The sequence below is a fragment of the Enoplosus armatus genome, chromosome 14 (assembly GCF_043641665.1).
Source record: "Enoplosus armatus isolate fEnoArm2 chromosome 14, fEnoArm2.hap1, whole genome shotgun sequence".
NCBI lineage: Eukaryota > Metazoa > Chordata > Actinopteri > Centrarchiformes > Enoplosidae > Enoplosus > Enoplosus armatus.
The window spans coordinates 1,927,028-1,948,399 of NC_092193.1; the positions used below are offsets into that span (position 1 = coordinate 1,927,028).

Below are 21,372 nucleotides of genomic sequence, written 5' to 3' on the forward strand. Positions count from 1 at the left end.
AGGACCAGGACCAGGTGTGTTACACTCTAACTGTTTGTCTGTGATTGTGGTATTAAAGCTGTGGTCTGGTCGGCAGTGCGGTCTGCTGTGGTACAGCATGTAATCCTATGCAGATGTTATACTGCAATATGGTACTCATAAAACAAACCTTCAACAGCTTGTTGAAAGATTGAGGCCTGATTGATCTTGAAGTGCTGCTTGCACCTGATATTTCTGGTGTATCTAACGCTAGTACGGCTTGTTGCTTGTCACACGTGTGCACATTAAGAAACTCCCGGGTTGGCGTGTCGGTTACGTGTCGTGACTTCCTGTGCTCCTCGTTCTCCGCGCTGACGTTGACTTAGAAAAGCTGCCGTGGGCTGCAAACTGTCTGTGACGGTCGTCTCTGCTGAATGACATCAGACATTGTCATGGTAACACGTCGCATATAGGTCACGTGCCGTGGGATTCATATTTGGGGCAGAGATCCACGTGGGCTGGAATGGAATTGAAAAATAAAAAGCGCTTGAATGAAACCTTTTGACGTTCACACAGCAAAAGAAAACCCTCAGATCTGTGTCACAGGAAGACAAAAGAAGTCTGAACTGGGACACTTCCAGCTGCCGAGGGAACAGATCCTTTACATCACTGGGAGAGTCGGGACACGGCATGGAAGTTTTTATTGTCCTCTTCACAGTCACTTACTTCAACACAATGTTGACTGAAAACCAAAGGGATCAATGTTTGGGAGACACGACTACTTTATTGATGAGATGAAACGTCGTTTCCAGACGTATTTCCAAGTGAAACAGGAAGGCAGGGACGTAGCGTTGAAAAGTGGGCGTGTCCTAACCGACGTACCATGCTGTCGCTAGCTAGCTAACTAATGAATGTTAGCTCTGTACATGTACGTAAGTACATCTTACAGGAATAAAGCCAATCCAGTGTAGACACGGTATGATCTCTGCATAAAGTCTGGTATTGAACCTCAATTCTATTAGCGCACTGATGGAATGGCCTTGTTTATTAATTCTCTGGTCAGATATTTTCTGATCCAAATCATCAAACCTTTTTAACTTCAGGAAAGGTTAATGACGAGTTATACATGTATATATTCCCCAAACTAAGGTACGAGGGCAGTACTCAGGTATCATGGCACAGATATATAAATACGAAACAACACGCAGCTCTGCAGCCAATTACCTTTACACACTACAAATACATTTTGGGAGGAAACGTAATTATTTCAAGGAGATATGTCTCTGATGCAGGAGCGTTGGAAAGTATCACTTCAGTCCTAGAAAAAGAAGATCCCGCTCACCGCTCACAATTTATTGATCATACTAATGTTTCGGCTGAGCAAGAGCAGCGTGCAGGATCTTCTTTTTCTAGGAAACGTAATTATAATATCTGTTATATATCATAGTGTCTGTAGGTTCTCTGTGAACAGGATCTAAAAGGCCTCTTTTCATGCCCACCGTCTCTTTAGGTTTTTTTCACTGTCGAAATGTTGCTGTAATAGAAACAACGTGTCTGATTTTTTAACACAAACAGCTCTGCTGACGCACGCCATCAGTGTGGGGAAAGACTTCCTGTGTTTTTAACACCTCAAGAAGGTGGTTTTGACTGTTAAAACAACCAAGTTCTGGAGATTGTAAAAAGACGGATTGGCCCTGATGGTGATTCTGCAGACTGACGTGGAACATCCCTGTTTAATACTGCTAATTACTGAAACCCAATGCTGTGTAAAGCTTGTATTGGCAGATTGTCACAGATCCTGGTCCTTTCCAGGTTATAAAAGAGATTTATGACCGTTAGATCAGGCTCATTGCAGTTACACAAGGTTTAATCCAGTTAGAATAGAGAGACTGCAGTAGTTTGGGCTGGTGGAATAAATGCTGACAGTTTGTCTGCCGAGAGAATACACAGAGCTTTAGTTTGTTTTTCCGCAAAGTCTGTCTGCAAACATCAGAGTGGTTTCGCACGCGGTTATGAATTATTAATCGAGGCCGTCCATGTCACGTTAAATTTAAAATGTAATATCTTTTGACGCCGTGTGTTGACTGTGGAATATCTTCATCTAGTCGTCGGCAGATAACTGAGCGTGTGAAGCCGAGTAAATCATTCGCTGTCCTCTTCTGTACCTCGGAGCCACAGAATAAATCCCTTCATTTGGCAGAAGAGTGTTTTCTGCAGAGACCAGCGCTGGCAGCGGGGAGCTTTAGCTCTGCTGCTCTTAGCCAGCTGCTCTTCTAACATGTTTTCATACAGCTGTCATCAGACACCAAGAGCAGGTTAAACTGACGGTGGCCCGACAGCTTTTAAGGCTACCGATGTTGCTGTGACTCCTTCTTCTAGAGTACATATGCACTTCTGTAAAGTCTTGTAATGTAATATAAGTCCAGACGTTGTGCAGGGAGGTAACTGATAGCTCTGAAATATTGATGCTGGGTGGGTGTCTGAGGAGTTCCCACGCTCGTCTTAACCTCGTCCCTCTGCAGCCGTAACCCTCCTGTTGTCGTTCAGTGTTTAACGTTTCTAAAGAAATTATGGACGTAATTGTTTTTGGTTCAAATTTGATTTGACTTTTCCGAATTGAGTGGGGACAACTGGGTAAACTTCATCATGATCATCATGTATGTTTTCAGTGTCCCGTCCACATTTTGTCATCTGTTTCTATTTTAGCTTTAGAAAACAAATCTGAACATTTTACGCGCATTCGTTCAGTTGTTTTGGCTGATACTGAAGTCACTAGCACGTTGATCTATTGATCGATTGATGTATTGATCTATTGGTCAATCCATCTCTTAAAAGAATATTCTATTGGTGCGTTGTTAAATCTGGAGGACGGACTTGTAACTGACTACAAGTGTGTGTGTGTTTATTTTCCATGTCGGGCTGTGTGCCACTCCTCACCCATGAATCAAATTGAAAACATTATGATAATTATTACTATTATTAACCCTGCCTCATTATTTTCCATGTAGCTGTTTGTAAGCTGTGCCTCTTCCTGGCCCGCTGCTCTTAATGAGACCTTGTTAAAAACATCCACATCACTGGCATTTTCCTTTAATGAGTGCACCGGCGGTCTCCATGCTGATGCCCTTTATGGCGAGCCGGCACTGCTCTTTTCCAAAACAACATGGACGCCGCCACAGCTACCACAGCTGCTGCAGCTTATGGGGTTTTAATTTTCGTCTCCGTGGGAGGAGCAGAGGCCTTCAGGGGGCGACTTAGAAATTGAATCAGCGCTGATGGAGTCCTGGGAGAGATTCACAATAACACACCGTAATGCACAGAGAGGCTCCTCAGCTCTGTGAGATACAGTGAAGAGCCTCCAGGGAGGAGACTGTGAGAAGGATGGCTGTGTGTGTGTGTGTAGCTCAAATGAAAAATACTCCTACACATATTCGGTGTTGAATGTAGAATACACAGATTTATTTTCCTGTACGGTAACATGCAGGGTTTCCTGCAGCAGTTTCTTCAAGCAGAGGCGGGCTGCCTGCGCTGAATTAATGTCCACCTCCGCCACCGTCAGAAGAATTGAAAACAGTTCTACTAAATAAAACCTTAAAGGCCCACCACCATGTAAATCTGAGGCGTATTAACATACATAATTGAACTTTTGGAGTTTTTGAGGAGTGCAAAGTTAAATCGGTGGAGGACTCTTTTATATTCATAACTTTAGTGACTTAATAACAGTTAATAATAATAATGTCTTTGATTTGATTTGAGTGTTGGTGGTGCTTTTAAGATTCAGAGAAAAGTTTCGACTGGTAATTCAACTTCAAACTAAAGTTGACGTGACAAATTCAGACTAAATGTTTCTTACTTTCCTCACACGGAGGCTGACGGCAGTAGATGTTCAGTGACTGTGTTCACGTTTCCCTGATGAAGGACCCGTGTGGTTGTGAGAGCAATGGTTCCTCTCTCTGAAGCAAACGTGGAAGTAGTAACGTTGCTGTCTGATTTTGACACTGAAGACTTCAGCTCACCTCCTGTCTCAGTCAACATCAGCGTATTTTAACCTTGACCTCGATCTCTCCTCCGTTATCTGACCTAATAAAACCTTACACCGCGGAGGCGGCAGATCTCTAAATGTTTTGGAATCGTCACACAGGTCACGCTGACTTATTGGTTTAGGACTCACTGCTTCGATCAGGTAGCTCCTCCTTGATCAGGTAGGTTTTCTGCTAATTTGAGACTGTATTGTTTTTGTGCGGCTGCTAACATTAGATAGTCTCAGCCCTCCTCAGGGTCTGTCTGACTCAGCTCAGCAGAACCAAACCTCTGAAGGTCTGAATCTCTGGCAGATATTTGAGAATTTACATCCTAAACAGCTCTAACCACTAGACCACCTCCTAACACCGATCCAGAGCGGTGGAGAGACCCACGGGCAGCCGGGGAAAGCCCCCTTATAAATTGTCAACTCGCTCTCCACAAAGCGTCGGGCTGTCGAGAGCACCAGAAATCAGAAAATCCCCTCTTCATGCTCCATTTTTTTCCTCTTGAAATGTGCTCTTAGTGCAGCAATTTTACTGCAGAGGGAAACATGGCAGAGCACTTCAGAGCTTTTCTCTCAGCGACAGAGGACACTGAACTGTCTGTTTGAGGTTTTTATCAGTCGTGACACAATTCAGCCTCGAGTGTAAGAGCCATAGCACTCTCCCTTCCTAAAAAAATGAAAACCGACACAGCCGGCGCAACGGAACGACTTTAAAGTTATTTAATCACCAGCCCTTTGATTTACGCTGTGCCTCAAGCTAATGAGACTTCTCTAACTGACTATAAAAGAAGCATTTAAACACACATTTCTGTGTTTAGACTTTACTACCATCTCACTGACCCTTTGAGACAAACAGCAGTCACATTTCCACAATAAGGAATAAGAAACATGGTGCGAAGAGGGAAAGATATCACCGAGTGCCTTGGTATTAATGTATTTTTGGAAAACAGGGTTCAACACCCTGTCATCTGAACAGCTCCGTCTGCCTGGAAAGCTTTTTGCTTTTTGCTTATACTGGATAAATCAGCGGTGTACGATTATAGTAATACAGGAAGCAGTGGAAGGTTTTTGTATTGTAGCGTCCGGGTGGTGGATAATGTGTTTGTGTCAGACCAACAAAACGTTACTGGCTAAATAAAATATTTAGCAAAGATTGACTGGTGAATGTACAACAAAGAGAAAGTGAGCGCACACGAAGCTCCTGTGATTTTATTACAGACGTTTGGAGCACTAATGAAATATTTAAACATGGTTATTAGAGTTAATAAAATATTTAACCATGAAGACAGTCTCGCCCCAAACTGTAACTAAGTACACGATGTGGGCAAAGGTATGTGGACACCCCTGTCTGGCTCTGTTTTATTGGAACCTCTTGGCTCCAATGAAGAGAAATATTAAAGCTATCATTATGTTTTAGGCAAAAGTGTGCTTCCAACAGTTTTGGGACAGCCTTCTTCTTTCTGTTTTTCTGTGTATCTGTTCCTGGACAGGTGGGAGCTTTGGAGCATGGCCGGATCTACCTGTAAGGGGGCCCTGGGCCAGAAATGAGCTGCTGGGTCCCTCTTAGCCACAGTTCCTCCCGATCTCTGTGTATTTATACCACCTTTCCCCAGGTTTGCTTTGTAATAAAACACATAAAATTAGGAATATTCAATATATAAAACCAAAACTGAAATAATGAAGGTTTTAAAACTAACTTTGGACCCAGGGACTCCCCCACCTTAAGGCCTTCTATCATGGCAGGTAATGTGTGTGCTTTAGAGCTGCATGTTCCCAAACAAAGACCCTGACCCTGGAGTTCTGGCGCCCCTATCGCAGGTGCCGACTTTGGCCAGCTGGTAATCAAGCTTTGCCTGTACAGGTCAGAAGATACGATTTAAAAGCCAGAAAAGCTCGTGACTTATTGATGGACGACCTTATCAGCCTCCTGCAGCTTCAGTACAGTCTGCTCATTTTGTGCCTCTTTGTACCTTTTGAGGCACTATAGATGGCTGCAGACGATCAGGACCTGTCCGTGACTGTAACCCCCCCACTTCAGCTAGTTTAAAGGGGAGGGTTTGTGTGTGTGTGTGTGTGTGTGTGTGCAGTGAAGGGTCTTCGTCTGTGAGATGAGTTGAACTCTCAGCCAACCTGTTTTAACACTTGCGTCATGTAAAGCTCCAGCAGGCAGGAGGAAGCCGGCCGGGCGGCGCTGTGGTGCAGCTGAGGAGGACGGCCCTGTTGCAGAGTGTTGCATCAGCTCTGCTTTACTGATGAAAACCTTCGGTCTTTGTAATAATTAATGAGGACGGCCGTGTTTCTCTGAGTCACTGATGTGTTTTGGTGGAACCGTTCCAGAGCTGGTTCCTCTGTTCAAGAAATATTACCTCTAAATCACAAATCTACTGTGGACGGTAAAGGCTGATAAATAAAACCTCACATTAGTCATTGGTGCACATTACAAATCACGCCTTAAATTACTAATTTGTGCACCCAGTATTCTTATTTTATTTCCTCGGTTGAACAATTTGTACCTTAAAATGACTTCCGAATATTAAATACCGCTGCCTAATCGCTTTATTTACCCCTCTGTCCAAGATGATACAGTATTGTTTCAGCCAAAACCTGAAATATACACTCACATATATCAGTCCGAGATTAAAATAAAACAGTATTTAATTCAAGAGTCGATAGTGTTTTTTGGGGGGAAAACATAACCTCACCATAGAGGAGTTACAGGGTTCCCTGAGTAGAAAATATGAAATAATGGGAATTTAAAGCTGCTCTGATCAATATTAGTTATATCAGAATGGATTAAACGACTGTGTGTGTGTGTGTGTGTGTGTGTGTGTGTGACAGGCGTAACGAGGCGCCGCAGACACACAAAGGGACTCGTTTTGTTCAGTGGTGAATCTGGACGTTGGGTTTTACACAGATTATCTTGACAACAGGGCATCCTTTTTTCAAAACATTAATCACATAACTTTTCGTAGCACTATGAGTCTGTGCAAGTTCTTCACCTGCTCCTGTCCCGCAGGTAGAGCAGCGGGGGGGGGGGGTTACAGGCTAAAGCATGTAATGGAGGAGCCGTGCAGTTTCAGTGTTCACTCCTTCTATGATGATCAGTGACCTGCTTTATTCCTTTGGCTCTGTTCTCTTGTCTACTCTGGTTTCTCATGTCCTCGTCTCTTTTCAGCGGACGTCTGGGCTCATTGACTTCTTATGGGGGTAGAAAGCCAATCAGTGATGTCACACTCAATCAATTTTTAATCTCATCTTGACCCCCGTTTACCGCGGCTGAGGCCTAAACTACGTAACTACAGGTTCTGTGTGTATTTGTTTTTAAAGTACACAGCATATCTATATAGTATCGTGTAGTTCCCCCAATTTCACACGTTCGAAAGATCATCTGTGGATAAATGAAGCAGTTCATCTGCAAACACGCCGAACAGAGGACTCTTTATCCAGCTATTGTGCTACAAGTGGATGGCAGACTACTGCACAGCACTTACATTATGTTACTACAAGCATCGTGGAACGCAGTGAACGCGCTGTTATAGTGAGTCTACATACATGGATGGATTCATGGTGGTTTCCATGTCTCCTCAGTAGTTCCTTTCAATAGAATAAACTAGTTCAAAAAAGTGTAAACACACATAACACACAGCCTCCTACAAACGATTTGTGTTCAGTTTGTTTGTTGTCAGCAGAAAGAAAAGTACTACTACATCTTATAGTTGGGGCCTGAAGGCACTGATCATGGACTGCAAGGTCCCTAGTGCGAGTCCGGCTGGGGACCCTTGTTCTATGTCCTTTCCCATTTCTCCCTCCTGTCATCTCTCAACTGTCAGCTCTCTAATAAAGTCCAGTTTTAACCTGGACGACTAGACCCGTCTTGACCTGCAAATGACCAAATAACAGCTTATTTGGTTTCAAAACACGCAAAAGAATTAGCAGAAACACGGGGAGCAACATTCAGGAATTCATAAGGGAATGTTTGATGAGTAAGACTGGAACCTGGTGCTTTAACAAGTCACGAAATCTGTGTTCAGGTGGTATTTGAGTTATTTGTGAGTCATGTGATGTATTGTGTGCTCCCTGCTTCGCTTGTGAAAGGCCTTTGTGAGCTGAAATGACACTCTGTGTGTTTCAGGTAGCGGCTCAGGCTGTGTTGTTCATGTGTATGAACACTGCTGGAATATTCATCAGTTACCTGTCTGACCGGGCTCAGCGGCAGGCCTTCCTGGAGACGCGGCGCTGCATCGAGGCTCGGCTGCGACTCGAGACAGAAAACCAGAGACAGGTGAGTCCGCGACACGGCACGAGACCATGATGCTGCTCACAGAGGTGTCAAAACTGCTTGTGGTGCCTGTTGCTTCATCGTACGTTGTTTTTGATGCAGCACGTTGGTCATGTCTGTGTATAAGCGTGTGTCTGTGTGTGTGATGGTGCTCAGTGAGAGCTTCATGAGCTACTTCCCTTCATATCTTTATATTTACAGTCGGTTTACTGGTTGCTTCATCAGGATGGAGGGCCTCAAAACAGCAGCAATGGTGGAGTTATGATGTAACTGGCTTAGGTCTGAAACATTCAGTCAGACCTACATTTTAGCCCTATGCAGAATTCAGGTCTGCACACTTCAAGAGATATTGAACAGTGACCTCTAGATGACCTTCACCAACCACTGGACCACTACAGCCGCCAAAACACAGCAGGACATAGAGAACAACGTGCAGAGTGATGTGCTTTTACTTCCTGTTGTTTCGTGATGAGCTCAGTGTGAAGAGAGCTTGATAAAGGAAGCAAAGCGATTGATGGATTTCAGTTGACAGGACTGAACGTTAGCAGCTCGGCTAATGAGCCCGCTGAGAGGAGAATAACATGGATGCTGCATCGATCCACTGCTGTCACGCAAACTGTGCGTCAGTGCAGTGGACACACAGACACGCACACACGGCTGCAAACACTGCCTAACAAGGCAACACACACACACACACGTACTCAAATAGAAACAATACACACAGTCTGAGTCAGAGAGGTATACACACAAACACACACAGTGACACATAGTGCGCTCTGTTTGCGCAGTGGAGTGGACGGTCAGGCTCTGAGAAGCCACAGAAAGCTTTTACGGCGTCGAGTTTCCTGGAAGGGCTCGGCTCTGATAAGCTCTGGGATGGTTGTAATGGAGCGAGATGGGGCCCCGCCCCGAGCAGACCACCTTAATGTGAACCAATCAAGGCCTGGTACTTCCATCAACATGCTGTAAGAACACAGAGGCACAAGGCCAGATCGACTCCCTCTCTGTGCGTGACTGTGATATGAGGGTAGGATGTGGACACCAATATAAAGCAGCTCGAATTCATATTTTCATATTAAAATGGATCAACTGACCGCATTTAATGTGAAAAGGATCTCTTAAAGTGACGCGACTGCACTTCCTGTCAGCTCTACGGAGAGTTTCAGCTTCTTTCAGCTCCTTGTTTTGGTTTGAAGGTCTGTCCGGTTGTGGTTCAGTCTCACCGCTCTCATCATCCTCGGTCCCAGCAGCGGCAGGCAGCTGTTTTCATCAAACAGGCTCTGATAAACCCTCTGAACACCACCTCTGTTAAAACTATATATAGTTGAAATCAAATCTACGCCTTCCAAACATAAAAAGTTAGCCAATATGAGAATGGAAATGTCATGTAGTTATTATTAAGTTCATCATAATATAGCTTTTAGCTTGTATAGCACAGCCTAACGTTTTTTATTTCAAGTTAAAGTTTCACTGTTCCTGAAAGGACTCACTTTGTGCCATCTAAACGGCCAAAATGTGAATATAAAAGAGTCATTCTTGGGGGCATTTATGCATCTTTTAAGTCTTTAAAGAAACAGATCTTTACTGTTTTGGAGTAAACCTTATGGTTCAGTGCGGAAGCACAGATTATGAATATGAATTAACTTGAGACGCTGACATTAAATTGGACCTGAAAGCTCTTTCATTGCTGCCTTTAGACTGAAAACGACCAGAAGCGACAATAAAAACAGGACGATGGAACAAAGTGTTTTCTAGTGAACCTTTAACACAATCTGAATGAGATATGAAGATAGAAGTTGTCAGTGAGCTGCTGGAGGGCTTTAGCTCGCGGCTAAAATCAAGCTGCGCTAATGACTTTCAAAGCTAATCTGACACTGAGTCCGCTGGCTCTCAGCTGTCCAAACCAGAGACCATGTCCAGTGGAGCAAACACACACTGCAGCCCCCGTCAACTGTCCACACTGCAAGAAATGTCCAGCTGAGCAAGTCAGCAGCTGCTGTGGTTGAAACAGTAAAACGGCACAAAAACACACGTGAGATGCAGTTTGACATTTGTTTGTTTTGTCTCTTTAAATATTGATGAAATGAAAAGCAAAGCCGACATTTCTTTTCCAATTATTTTCTAGAAAAGGAAGTTTATTGCGAGGAAAAAACATGATTTTAATAAAAACATGTTCAGACTGAGACATGACATGACACCTAGTCAAGTTTGTAAACCCTTAACAATGAAACTAAGAGCATAAATTGATTATTATATTCAGCTGTTCTACTATACTTAATATTACTGATTCCATTCCCATGTCACCTTGATGTTAGTATGAAATGATTCACATTTTTAAGCTGTAAAAGTAAAGTAAGGTATTCTGTTTCTTAGTGAATCTAAAGTAAAACTGCGTTAAATTATCACTCAAGAGGAGAGGTCAAGCTCAACAAATAAACATCATGTCGACGTGAGCAAAGAGAGTGCGTCGATATTCCACAAATAAAATGCAATGAATGAATGAACTCTTTGCACGCTTCGACCGCCTCGCACATGTGAGTGATTTAACATTTCAATCTTTCTTCTGGATGGATCGTGAAAGGCGGCCTTTTATACACGAACAAAGATCTGAATGTGCACGGAAACGTCGCAGCTCTGAGACTCAAACTTCCAGCCTGAATTCGAGACGACTCAGTAAAATCCACATTTCTTGCAGTGAATCTCCAGCACCAAACCCCCGAGCGCTCGGTAGCGATGCAGCAGCCGAAGCATTAGCAACGCTCCACTGAAATGTTTGTCTGTCTAGACCTTAATTTGGGGGATGCACTGCTCCGCTTTCCAGCACAGATAGCGGGTCAACACGACACAACAGAGCAGGAGGCGGCGTGTCGGCAGAGAGCGCCGAACAACAGAAACACCTGCTGTCCTCCGACACGGTTTACACAGTTTACAGCTGATGGTCCCGGCCAACCTGGAGCTGTCCAATCAGCTTCCGGTCCTCCAGTCACAGCATCACAAGCTGCCACAATAACAACTAAACACCACTGCAGCACTAATAGACTCATAGAACCATTAAAATGTAGGAATATTGAAAAAGTATTTCTGTGTATTTATAGATATATCTAACTAAAGGGCAGAGGACATTTTTGGCAATGATTCCTCAAATTGGTTTATTAAATAGTGACAAAGATAAAAGCAGAATGTTTTACGATTGAACAATAAACTTTGGAAAGAAGTTATACCCTTAATGTTTTTATCCTCTGTAATGCTTTAATTAATATGCAGAACTCGTGTGATTTACATTTAGAGAAGCTTTTATTTGATTTCATTTCATAGTTTTTGTCTTTGCATGTTCGTGTCCGTTGTTGGATTAAATCTGTGATTTTAGTTTTGTGTATTTGGAGTGTGGTGTGTTATGTGTGTGTTGTTTATGACAGAATCAAATCCAATCAAAAACAGTGGCAGTAACCTGCAGTGCATGACGAGCGGCGGTGTGTCGACACACTGCGTGTTGACATAATACAGATCAGACTGGAGCTGAACACGCTGTGTTTACTGTCTTATTATGTCAAAGTCAACTACTGCTAATCAGATGTTAATGAATGTTGTAATGGATGAAGAAGATGTGTTTGGGGTGGGGTTGGGGGGTCCGCTGCTCCGCCCGTTGTCCCGGAGCTGGGGGCAGCCACCGCTGACCGGTCTCTCCGCCCAGGGTGACTGCTGTCGCGGGGTGAGGTAGGAGAAAGTGAGGTTGGGGGGAGAAAGGGGGTCAAAACAGGTGACAGTGGGGTGTGTGTGGAACTGATGAACAATGCAGGTGAGGTCAGTGAGACACAGGAGGGTAAGACAGGTGAGGAAAGTGTTGTATGGAGTGAGCAGGTGGAGGAAGCTGAGATGGAGGAGGAGGCAGCAGCAGCAGCAGCAAAGCCAAAACCTGCTAACAAACGCAGGAGACAGACAAAACATGCAGCCAGTGAGGCTAAAAGGAGTGAAGTTGGGGAGGACACCGTGAGGAAACAGACGGATGAAAGCGGGAGTGAAGAGGAGGAGGAGGAGGAGGAGGAGTGTGTGTCGTGTTTTAAACTGAGCAGCAGCCAGCAGAGAAAGCTGCACGCTGCAGAAAAGATCGGGTCGTTTCTCCAACACCTTTTATGTCATGTTTTTATTCGAAATGTTTTGCCAAAAAGTGCATATTGGCATTTTAATTCAGTTTTAACATTTGACAAAAAAGTTCAGGGAGGTTCTTGTGTATTTCTGGGGTGTTTTTAGACAGAGGAAGGGTGCTTTTAGCAGTCTCAGGCAGTGGTGGGAAGACTGAGATTAAACTTCTATGTCAACAGCACACCCTCAATGTTACACGAGACGTCACCAGATCTATGAGTCCACAGGAGATCGAGGATATATTGAAGTCCTCAAAGTAAAGAAACTGGCTTTAGCCGACCTGCTAGACGGTAAAGTACAGGGTGCACTGGTCAGGTCCCGATTTCAGAACATCGCTGAGATGGACGCTCCCTCTGGCTTCTTCTTCGGCCTGGAGAAGAAGAGCGGACAGAGGAAGGTAATCCACTCCTTGCTGTCAGACACGGGGCAGGAGCTCATGGAGCCAGGCCAGATCAGAAGGCGGGCGGCGGAGTTTTACTCCGCTCTCTACTCCACTGAGTATGAGGAGGAGGACACACTGCTGGAGGAGTTCTGCAGTGAACTGCCTCAGGTCTCCGGGGATACTAACTCCCAGCTCGAGGAGCCGCTGCAGATGCGGTAGCTTCAGGCCGCCCTGCAAAGCATGCAGGGCCGGAGGGCTCCCGGCATCGACGGCTTAACGGTAGAGTTTTATAAAGCCTTCTGGGACGTCTTAGGTGCAGATATTTTAAATGTTTTTAATGAAAGTCTGGCTTCTGGTTCCATGCCGATGTCCTGCCGCAGAGCTGTTCTCACGCTCCAACCCAAGAAAGGAAACCTGCAGGACATCAAAAACTGGCGCCCCGTGTCTTTGCTGTGTGTGGATTACCAGCTTCTGTCCAAGGCCTTGACCAACAGGCTGAGGGGAGCTATGGAGCAGGTCGTCCATCGGGACCAGACCTACTGTGTGCCCGGCAGGTCCATGGTAGACAATGTCTACCTAATTAGGGATGTTTTGGAGGTCTCTAGCTCATTGGGTATAAACAGTGGTCTGATTTCTCTAGACCAGGAAAAGGCTTTTGACCGCGTTGAGCACAACTTCCTCTGGAAGGTCATGGAGAAGTTTGGGTTCAGCGCAGGTTTCATAGCTAAGATCAAGGTGTTGTACAGGTCCTTTTAGAGTGTGTAGAGGGGTCCTTTTAGAGTGTGTAGAGGGGTCCTTTTAGAGTGTGTAGAAGGGTCCTTTTAGAGTGTGTAGAGGGGTCATTTTAGAGTGTGTAGAGGGGTCCTTTTAGAGTGTGTAGAGGGGTCCTTTTAGAGTGTGTAGAAGGGTCCTTTTAGAGTGTGTAGAGGGGTCATTTTAGAGTGTGTAGAGGGGTCCTTTTAGAGTGTGTAGAAGGGTCCTTTTAGAGTGTGTAGAAGGGTCCTTTTAGAGTGTGTAGAGGGGTCCTTTTAGAGTGTGTAGAAGGATCCTTTTAGAGTGTGTAGAGGGGTCCTTTTAGAGTGTGTAGAGGGGTCCTTTTAGAGTGTGTAGAGGGGTCATTTTAGAGTGTGTTGAAGGGTCCTTTTAGAGTGTGTAGAGGGGTCCTTTTAGAGTGTGTAGAAGGGTCCTTTTAGAGTGTGTAGAGGGGTCCTTTTAGAGTGTGTAGAGGGGTCCTTTTAGAGTGTGTTGAAGGGTCCTTTTAGAGTGTGCAGAGGGGTCCTTTTAGAGTGTGTAGAGGGGTCCTTTTAGAGTGTGTAGAGGGGTCCTTTTAGAGTGTGTAGAGGGGTCCTTTTAGAGTGTGTTGAAGGGTCCTTTTAGAGTGTGCAGAGGGGTCCTTTTAGAGTGTGTAGAAGGGTCCTTTTAGAGTGTGTAGAGGGGTCCTTTTAGAGTGTGTTGAAGGGTCCTTTTAGAGTGTGCAGAGGGGTCCTTTTAGAGTGTGTAGAAGGGTCCTTTTAGAGTGTGCAGAGGGGTCCTTTTAGAGTGTGTAGAAGGGTCCTTTTAGAGTGTGTAGAGGGGTCCTTTTAGAGTGTGTAGAAGGGTCCTTTTAGAGTGTGTAGAGGGGTCCTTTTAGAGTGTGTTGAAGGGTCCTTTTAGAGTGTGTAGAAGGGTCCGGCAGGGCTGTGCTCTGTCGGGGATGCTCTATGCACTCTCCCCAGAACCCCTACTGAGCAGGATACGCTCCAGCATCCAAGGACTGGTTTTACCTGGTTTTAGTGGAAACGTTGTTTTTATTGGCAGATCTGCTGGCCACTATAGTGGAGAAGTTTACTGTCACATCGGCAGAGAGGAGAAGTGAAGCCCTCGCTGTCGGTGAATGACGTGACGGTCTGCCAGTTCTCCCCCCCCTCTCTCTCCCTCTCTCTCCCTCTCTCTCTCTCTCTCTCCCTCCCCCTCTCTCTCTCTCTCTCCCCCTCTGTCTCTCTCCCTCTCTCCCTCTCCCCCTCTTTCCCTCTCTCTCCCTCTCTCTCTCTCTCTCTCTCCCCCTCTGTCTCTCTCCCTCTCCCCCTCTCTCTCTCTCTCTCCCCCTCTCTCTCCCTCTCCCCCTCTCTCTCTCCCTCTCTCTCCCTCTCTCTCCCTCTCCCCCTCTCTCTCTTTCTCCCCCTCGCCCCCCCCCTCTCTCCCCCTCCCTCTCCCCCCCTCTCTCTCTCTCCCTCTCCCCCTCTCTCTCTCTCTCCCTCTCTCCCTCCCCCTCTCTCCCTCTCCCCCTCTCTCCCCCTCTTTCCCCCTCTTTCCCTCTCTCTCTCCCTCCCTCTCTCTCTTTCTCCCCCTCTCTCTCCCCCTCCCTCTCTTTCTCCCCCTCACCCCCCCCCTCTCTCTCCCCCTCTTTCCCTCTCTCTCCCCCTCCCTCTCTCCCTCTCCCCCTCTCTCTCTCTCTCCCCCTCTCTCTCTTTCTCCCCCTCGCCCCCCCCCCTCTCTCTCCCCCTCTTTCCCTCTCTCTCCCCCTCCCTCTCCCCTTCTCCCCCCTCTCCCTCTCCAGAGCTCTCAGACGGCGTCATGCAGCTTCACTGAGTTCACAGGAGGCTGGACGTTTATCTTTTACTGCATTATGAGCCAAACAGGGCAAAAACAACATGATATTATTCAGCAGGTGTTCATCCTGTGTCTGCGTGGTGTTGGCGGGTAGTGCTTTCTAAACTGTTCACTGCCGCAGAAGAGTGAGGAAAAGTTCATCTTTTCGGAGGATTTGACAGAAAGTGAATTTGTGCACAGAGGAAGAAGAGGTTCAGGACGGACATTAGACACAGTGTTGTCTACTACATCAGCAGACACTACTGCAGCAAACACTCATGACACCTGATCCAATAGGAAGATAGTGAGTGCAGAGCACCAGAGACCAGCTGGGTCTTTGAACGGTAGCAGGATTTCTGGGTAGAGAAACTTGAGTCTTGGTTTTAATGTATTCAGTATCTGAAGGAGGCAGTTGCTTGGCGCCGGTGCAGCTCCCCCGAGGCCAAAAAATACTGAGGGACGCTGCATGGCTCCCACTCCAAATCTGTTTCTGCTTTAGCCAAGTGGCACTGCGTCAGTACAAAAACCACAAGACAAATTTGATTGTTTGTGTTGTTTCTGTGGGCCTGGAGGCTTTGCAGGATCCTGCTCCAGGAGCTTAGGCTGGCGGAGGCATCTTTTAAATCATTTCTTACAGCCTTTATGTAATTTGTTATTACAAGATCTCACGAGTCTTTGCCTGTTTAATACTTAGTTTTTGACTTGTGTCTCCATTTAATTATTTTTAATCTTGATGTAAGAAATGTACACATATCAAGTTTTCAAACTTATTAACTCAAAGCTGCAAACACCACAAACATATTCATTTTGTGTTTATATACAGTATATATAAACGCTATTTGTATATTGAGCCCTAAAAATCTTGCTTTCTTTAAATTATTGGAAACAGGTTCAAGTGGCTGATTCTTTTCCCTTTTTATAGAAAATATCACTTGTAAGACTCAAACATCCAAATATCTGATATCGGCCCTTTTTGTTCTTGTTTCAGAGGACTAATATGATTGATTTTTCTCCCCCACAGGAGAGACTGGTGTTATCAGTCCTACCACGTTTTGTAGTTTTGGAAATGATCAACGACATGACAAATGTAGAGGACGAACACCTCCAGCATCAGTTTCACAGAATCTACATCCACCGCTATGAGAATGTCAGGTGAGGCCACCACGTTGCTGTTACTTCAGTAAAATAAGCGTCTTCATCAGCAGGTCAGGTGACATGTTGTGTTTCTGAAAAGCATGTATGTTTCACCACAGCAGCACGTATATTGACTCAAACAGGGATAATCGGTGTCAAGCTATGTCACTCTGCAGGTAACCATAGCAACTGTAGGGTACTGACGCTCCGTGCTACGATGCAATGAGCCTCACTCTGAGTCAAACTGACTACAAACGCTCACACAGGTGTTTCCGGGTGTGCAGGCTGATTAGACCTCTGCTCGGGTTTCAGTATGTTGAGAGTTGGCAGAGAACATTCACGAAGCTGTGAGAGTGTGGATGCGCTTCCCTTTAACTCTGCGTTTGCGTGTTCCTGCACTTCTTTTTGTCCGTTAGTTAGTTGGTCAGAAATGAGCGCTACATGTCTGCAGGATGCAATACGTCACGTGAACAGTGGGAGCAGTCTCTTAACATGTGAAGCAAGGCCAGCAGCAGACTCTGAACAAACCACGGTGTTGGAAAATGTTGAAAATGAACAAATAGAGCTGTTTTGTTTGTTGTGGCCTCATCATTAAAAACACTGTACACAACACATGTTGGTAAAAAACAAGTGTATCATGAGACTGCTTGTGAGTCAGTCGATCTTAACAAAATACAGTTTACTACCTGCTTCCATCGTTTAGAAATGAGGTGGATTTGAAATGATGCAGATCAGTGCAGCAGCTGTTGTGGCCACACAGAAAGGCAGATTAAAACGTATAGTGAGAGTTAACGCAACATAACAGGTGTAACAAAACTACACTATATGGCAAACATTACGTGGACAACAAGACGTCTAATCACATCAGCCCAGATGAGTGAAAACACCTGTGTGAGTTCTTCCTCTGTCTGAACTGGAGCCTTCATTCGTTTTTATTACCGTCACTTGTGCTTTCTCTGCTGTGAGAAGGTTTTTTCCTAAATCGCAGTATTTTTCTGCATATTTGTGTTTCCCATTTTGCACATTTTCTCACACTGATACTGTGAGACCTGCAGCTGGGTTGCTCTTCATCACAGAGATGTGAGAGAGGTGACAGGTGTTTATCATCAGTGCACGGGAGTTTGTGTCAGACACCAACTGACAGAGACTCATCAGACAGGAACAGGGAAAACACAAAGTTTACATTGCATTAAATATCATAAGTATTTGGATGGTGTTAAAGAGCTGACCTGGATATTAAAGTGACATTTCCATATTTTATTCAGCATTCTTTTCGCAGATGTCAAAGGCTTCACAAACCTCTCCACGACGCTGTCAGCGCAGGAGCTGGTGCGAATGTTGAATGAACTCTTTGCACGCTTCGACCGCCTCGCACATGTAAGTGATTTTTACCCAAAATATACATTTTCAGCATGAAACACTCAGTTTAGATTCATGTCAGTTACACTTGATTCCAATGGTGACACTTTTTTATGGCCAAACTTCAGAGTCCGACCGTGGCTGGTCCAAAAACAATTCCTACGAGCACTTTCTGATCTGACAGCTCTCTGGTCAGAGTATGGGTAAGATCAGACAACTAGAACTACTACGTAAAGGTTTGGGAATGGTCTCTGGTCTCAGTTATGGAGAGAGAGGCAACTTGATCTGACAGAATCACCAAAGAAATGCAGAACTGTGCAGGATCTTTAATGACTAATGATAATCACCAACACCTTTGTTCTGTAAAGGAAAACAAACTTTTAACAGCAACTTCCTGAACCTAAAGGAGGTTTTGAGTTGAACATGTAGGATATGTTCTTCTTCTGTTCTTCCTGACCAAGTTTTGACATCTTCTGGAGACATCAGGTTGTCAAAAGAGTGAAAGATTGATGGAAACGTGTTCGTCATCTTTAGGCAGCCAAAGTGTCTGAAGTCGTGTTGTAGATGCTAAACGTTACATATCGAAGGCTGCCAAAACTCATGAAGGCTAAACAAAGATACTCCAATAGCCGGATAAGTATTTTATTCCAAACCACAGAGTGAATAACTGATTGAGCCTTCACTCTGTAGGACTGCGTGTTTGTCTGATATTAGATTGAAGAGCTTTTCAGACCCACCTGATATGGAAATAGTTTTCACCAGTTAGTTTTTTTTAGATTTATTTGCCACTGATATCTTTCTGTATTTCTATTTTAGAAATATTTTATTTCTCATGTTCTTCTGTTGCAAGGTTAACTAAATGAATTCACAGTATGTTGTGTATTTGAATACAAGCTGCCATAAATACTGTATATAGAGTGTTTGCCTATAAACTGATGTGATTGGTGTGTTGCAGGAGAACCACTGTCTACGAATAAAGATCCTGGGAGACTGTTACTACTGTGTGTCAGGTCTACCTGAGCCCAGGCAGGACCACGCCCACTGCTGTGTGGAGATGGGCCTCAGCATGATCAAAACCATCAGGTACTGTCTTCTTCCATAACCCCGCTTTGCTTGTCATGATATTTAACTGTACAGTTGGAGGGACACTGAGGCCCAAACTGAAATATTTCGACGACTGTTGGATGGTGTCCATGAAATTTGGTTCAGACGTTCATGGTCGTTACAGGATGACTTGTGATAACCTGAGCAATCCCCCGACTCTTCATATGCTGTGTGTGTGCCTGCCAGCTTGTTTTAATGTGTGTCTGCCCCCCTGGTGGGCTACGAAAACAAAAACCTTGGAATAAATATATTTCAACATGAGTTTTGGAACTGAAAACACTAACAGACAAAATGTTATTTTAATACCTTCAAGACATTCGTTGAAGCTGAGGGGTGCACGGTGGGCCAGAGCGGGGCTGTAAGAAGCCCACCGCCGTAAAGTATACCCCCACCTCACGGGGGCTGCGGGGGTATACTTCACGGCGGTGGGCTTCACCTTGAGCTTGTTGTTGTTCTGCATCAGCTGTTTGCGCTGTAAACTGATCACTATCAGGGTTTATGGACATGTATGTGGGGTTCATTCTTCACTGTGATTCTGTAAATACGTCTGTGTTCACAATCGACTGCAGCATTAATGAATGATATATATGTTGAATTAGAGAAGCAGGACCCCCGAGTTGTTTCCCTGCAAGCGTCTTTTACCCCCAGGTGTTGGGACAGCAGCGCTGTTATCGGTGCATTTCTTTTATCTCATGTCACGCAGCACTCGGTGCGCCAGGCCTGTGATCTGAAAGCAGCTTCCCTGCAATATTTGCATTTGCAAGAATTTGCCCCTGGCTGTGTTTCTACAGAACATCAGTAACATATAATGCATACAATTACAAGGTTCATCCATTTCACACATCCACGCATCACTGAGGCAGGAGAAAAAAACATTCTCAGGGATGGTATCAATTTTTTGAAACAGGGATTTACAGATCTCATATGAATCCTGACACATAACTGACTGTGTAATCTTCAGATCATGTGGAAAAGGAGGAATGCAGCAGAAAGAAAATCACTCTCTTAAAACACACAGTCGCTCTGCAGTTACTTCTGAAACTCTGGAGTTTGTGCTATCACGGCCTGAGGCGTTTTCTTTTTGATTATCTTCTTTGTCGCATCATTTTTAGCGTGACAGTGAGGGAGGAGAGGAGCACTGACGTTTAGAGGAAAGAGAGGGATTAGTGATGGATAAGCTGTGAGATTTGTGCTCTATACTATTAAGTCAATATGGTGAGCTGCCTACAGACGACCGCTTTGTGCTGCAAAAGTGCAGCTTGGTCCATGTTGCCATTTTGAATATATGAACTCTGACCACTGCCTAAAGACTTCAGTGATCGTCCAATGGTCTCTGTAACTTTCCAAAACCTTCAGTCTTTACGTAGTGATGGTCCAGGTTTCATCACGTCGCCCCCTCCCTATGCAGGCTCCTCACCCTCCCTTTGAGTGTAAACACTCCCCAAAGTAGTTTGTTTTAAGCACTCTGAGACTTGAAGAGTGTGTGTCGGACAGTGAAAAGGTTTTTGATCAGTTAGAGCTCGTTTAGTTTTGTCCCTTTCTACGTCGGTGCAGGTTTCCTTGTGCTGCTGAAACAACATCAGATCAGACGTGTTGAGGGTTAAAAACTGGAGAGTTTCCTGTGTCCAGACTTTGTCAGCCACTCAGTCCCCGTGCTGACGTACACATCTGTGTCTGCTGTCATCAGCGTGGAAAATCAACCCGAATCAAAGGCCAGTAGCTGTGAACATCAACGTTTTCACTGCAAAGGTCTTCTCTTGTGTGGCACTTATTTGTGTTGATACATGCAGGTGAATAGCTGCCTTTGTCCCAGTTTAATAACCTGAATTCACTGGACATACTCTTTACTCATATTTTCCTCATTTTTTATTCTTTTGATGATGATGTTGATGTGTATGAGAGGGGGGCTAAGTACGACTGTGCACAAAAAGACAAAGAGGTCGAGTGCCTCATTTATCGACACCGCCAATGCATATCATGATGCAATTTTCATATTAAACTCCTTGGGGTCAAACATGAGTACGGAGCAGGTGAGACACAGCGCACTGTATGTTCAAGGCTCATCAAGTTGGTTTGTTATTGATTTTCAACACGATAGAGATAAAAAATACAACAACAACTAAAGAAACTGCGTGGTTACTGCACTTCACGTGGGTGAACCGGAGCACGGCGCTGACCTCTGACCTCCGCAGGGAGGTGAAGAGCGTCCCTGCTGAGTCAATAAAGCGTCACATCGTCGTCATCGTCGTCGTCACCTCTAACTGCAGTTTGTCTGAGTTAATTTCCAGTCGGTGTCGTTCAGCAGTCGACTGACTTTAAGCACCTGTCACAAACTCCCAGGATGCCTTTCACCTCACATTCATCACTGCTGTTATGAAGCATGAAATGGGATGGGCGTGACAGCCCTGTCTGCTCTTCACA

At 44.9% G+C, this 21,372-nt stretch overlaps 1 protein-coding gene across 1 annotated transcript in view; it reads left to right on the forward strand.

The window, feature by feature from the left end:
* Window positions 1–21,372, forward strand: part of adcy8 (adenylate cyclase 8 (brain)) — a 74,951-nt gene that overhangs the window by 20,517 nt on the left and 33,062 nt on the right. Inside the window, exons 2-5 of the mRNA XM_070919698.1 lie at window positions 8,118–8,267; window positions 16,376–16,506; window positions 17,754–17,865; window positions 18,803–18,930. Of these exons, the coding sequence (XP_070775799.1) occupies window positions 8,118–8,267; window positions 16,376–16,506; window positions 17,754–17,865; window positions 18,803–18,930 (521 nt within the window). The remainder of the gene's footprint in view (window positions 1–8,117; window positions 8,268–16,375; window positions 16,507–17,753; window positions 17,866–18,802; window positions 18,931–21,372) is intronic.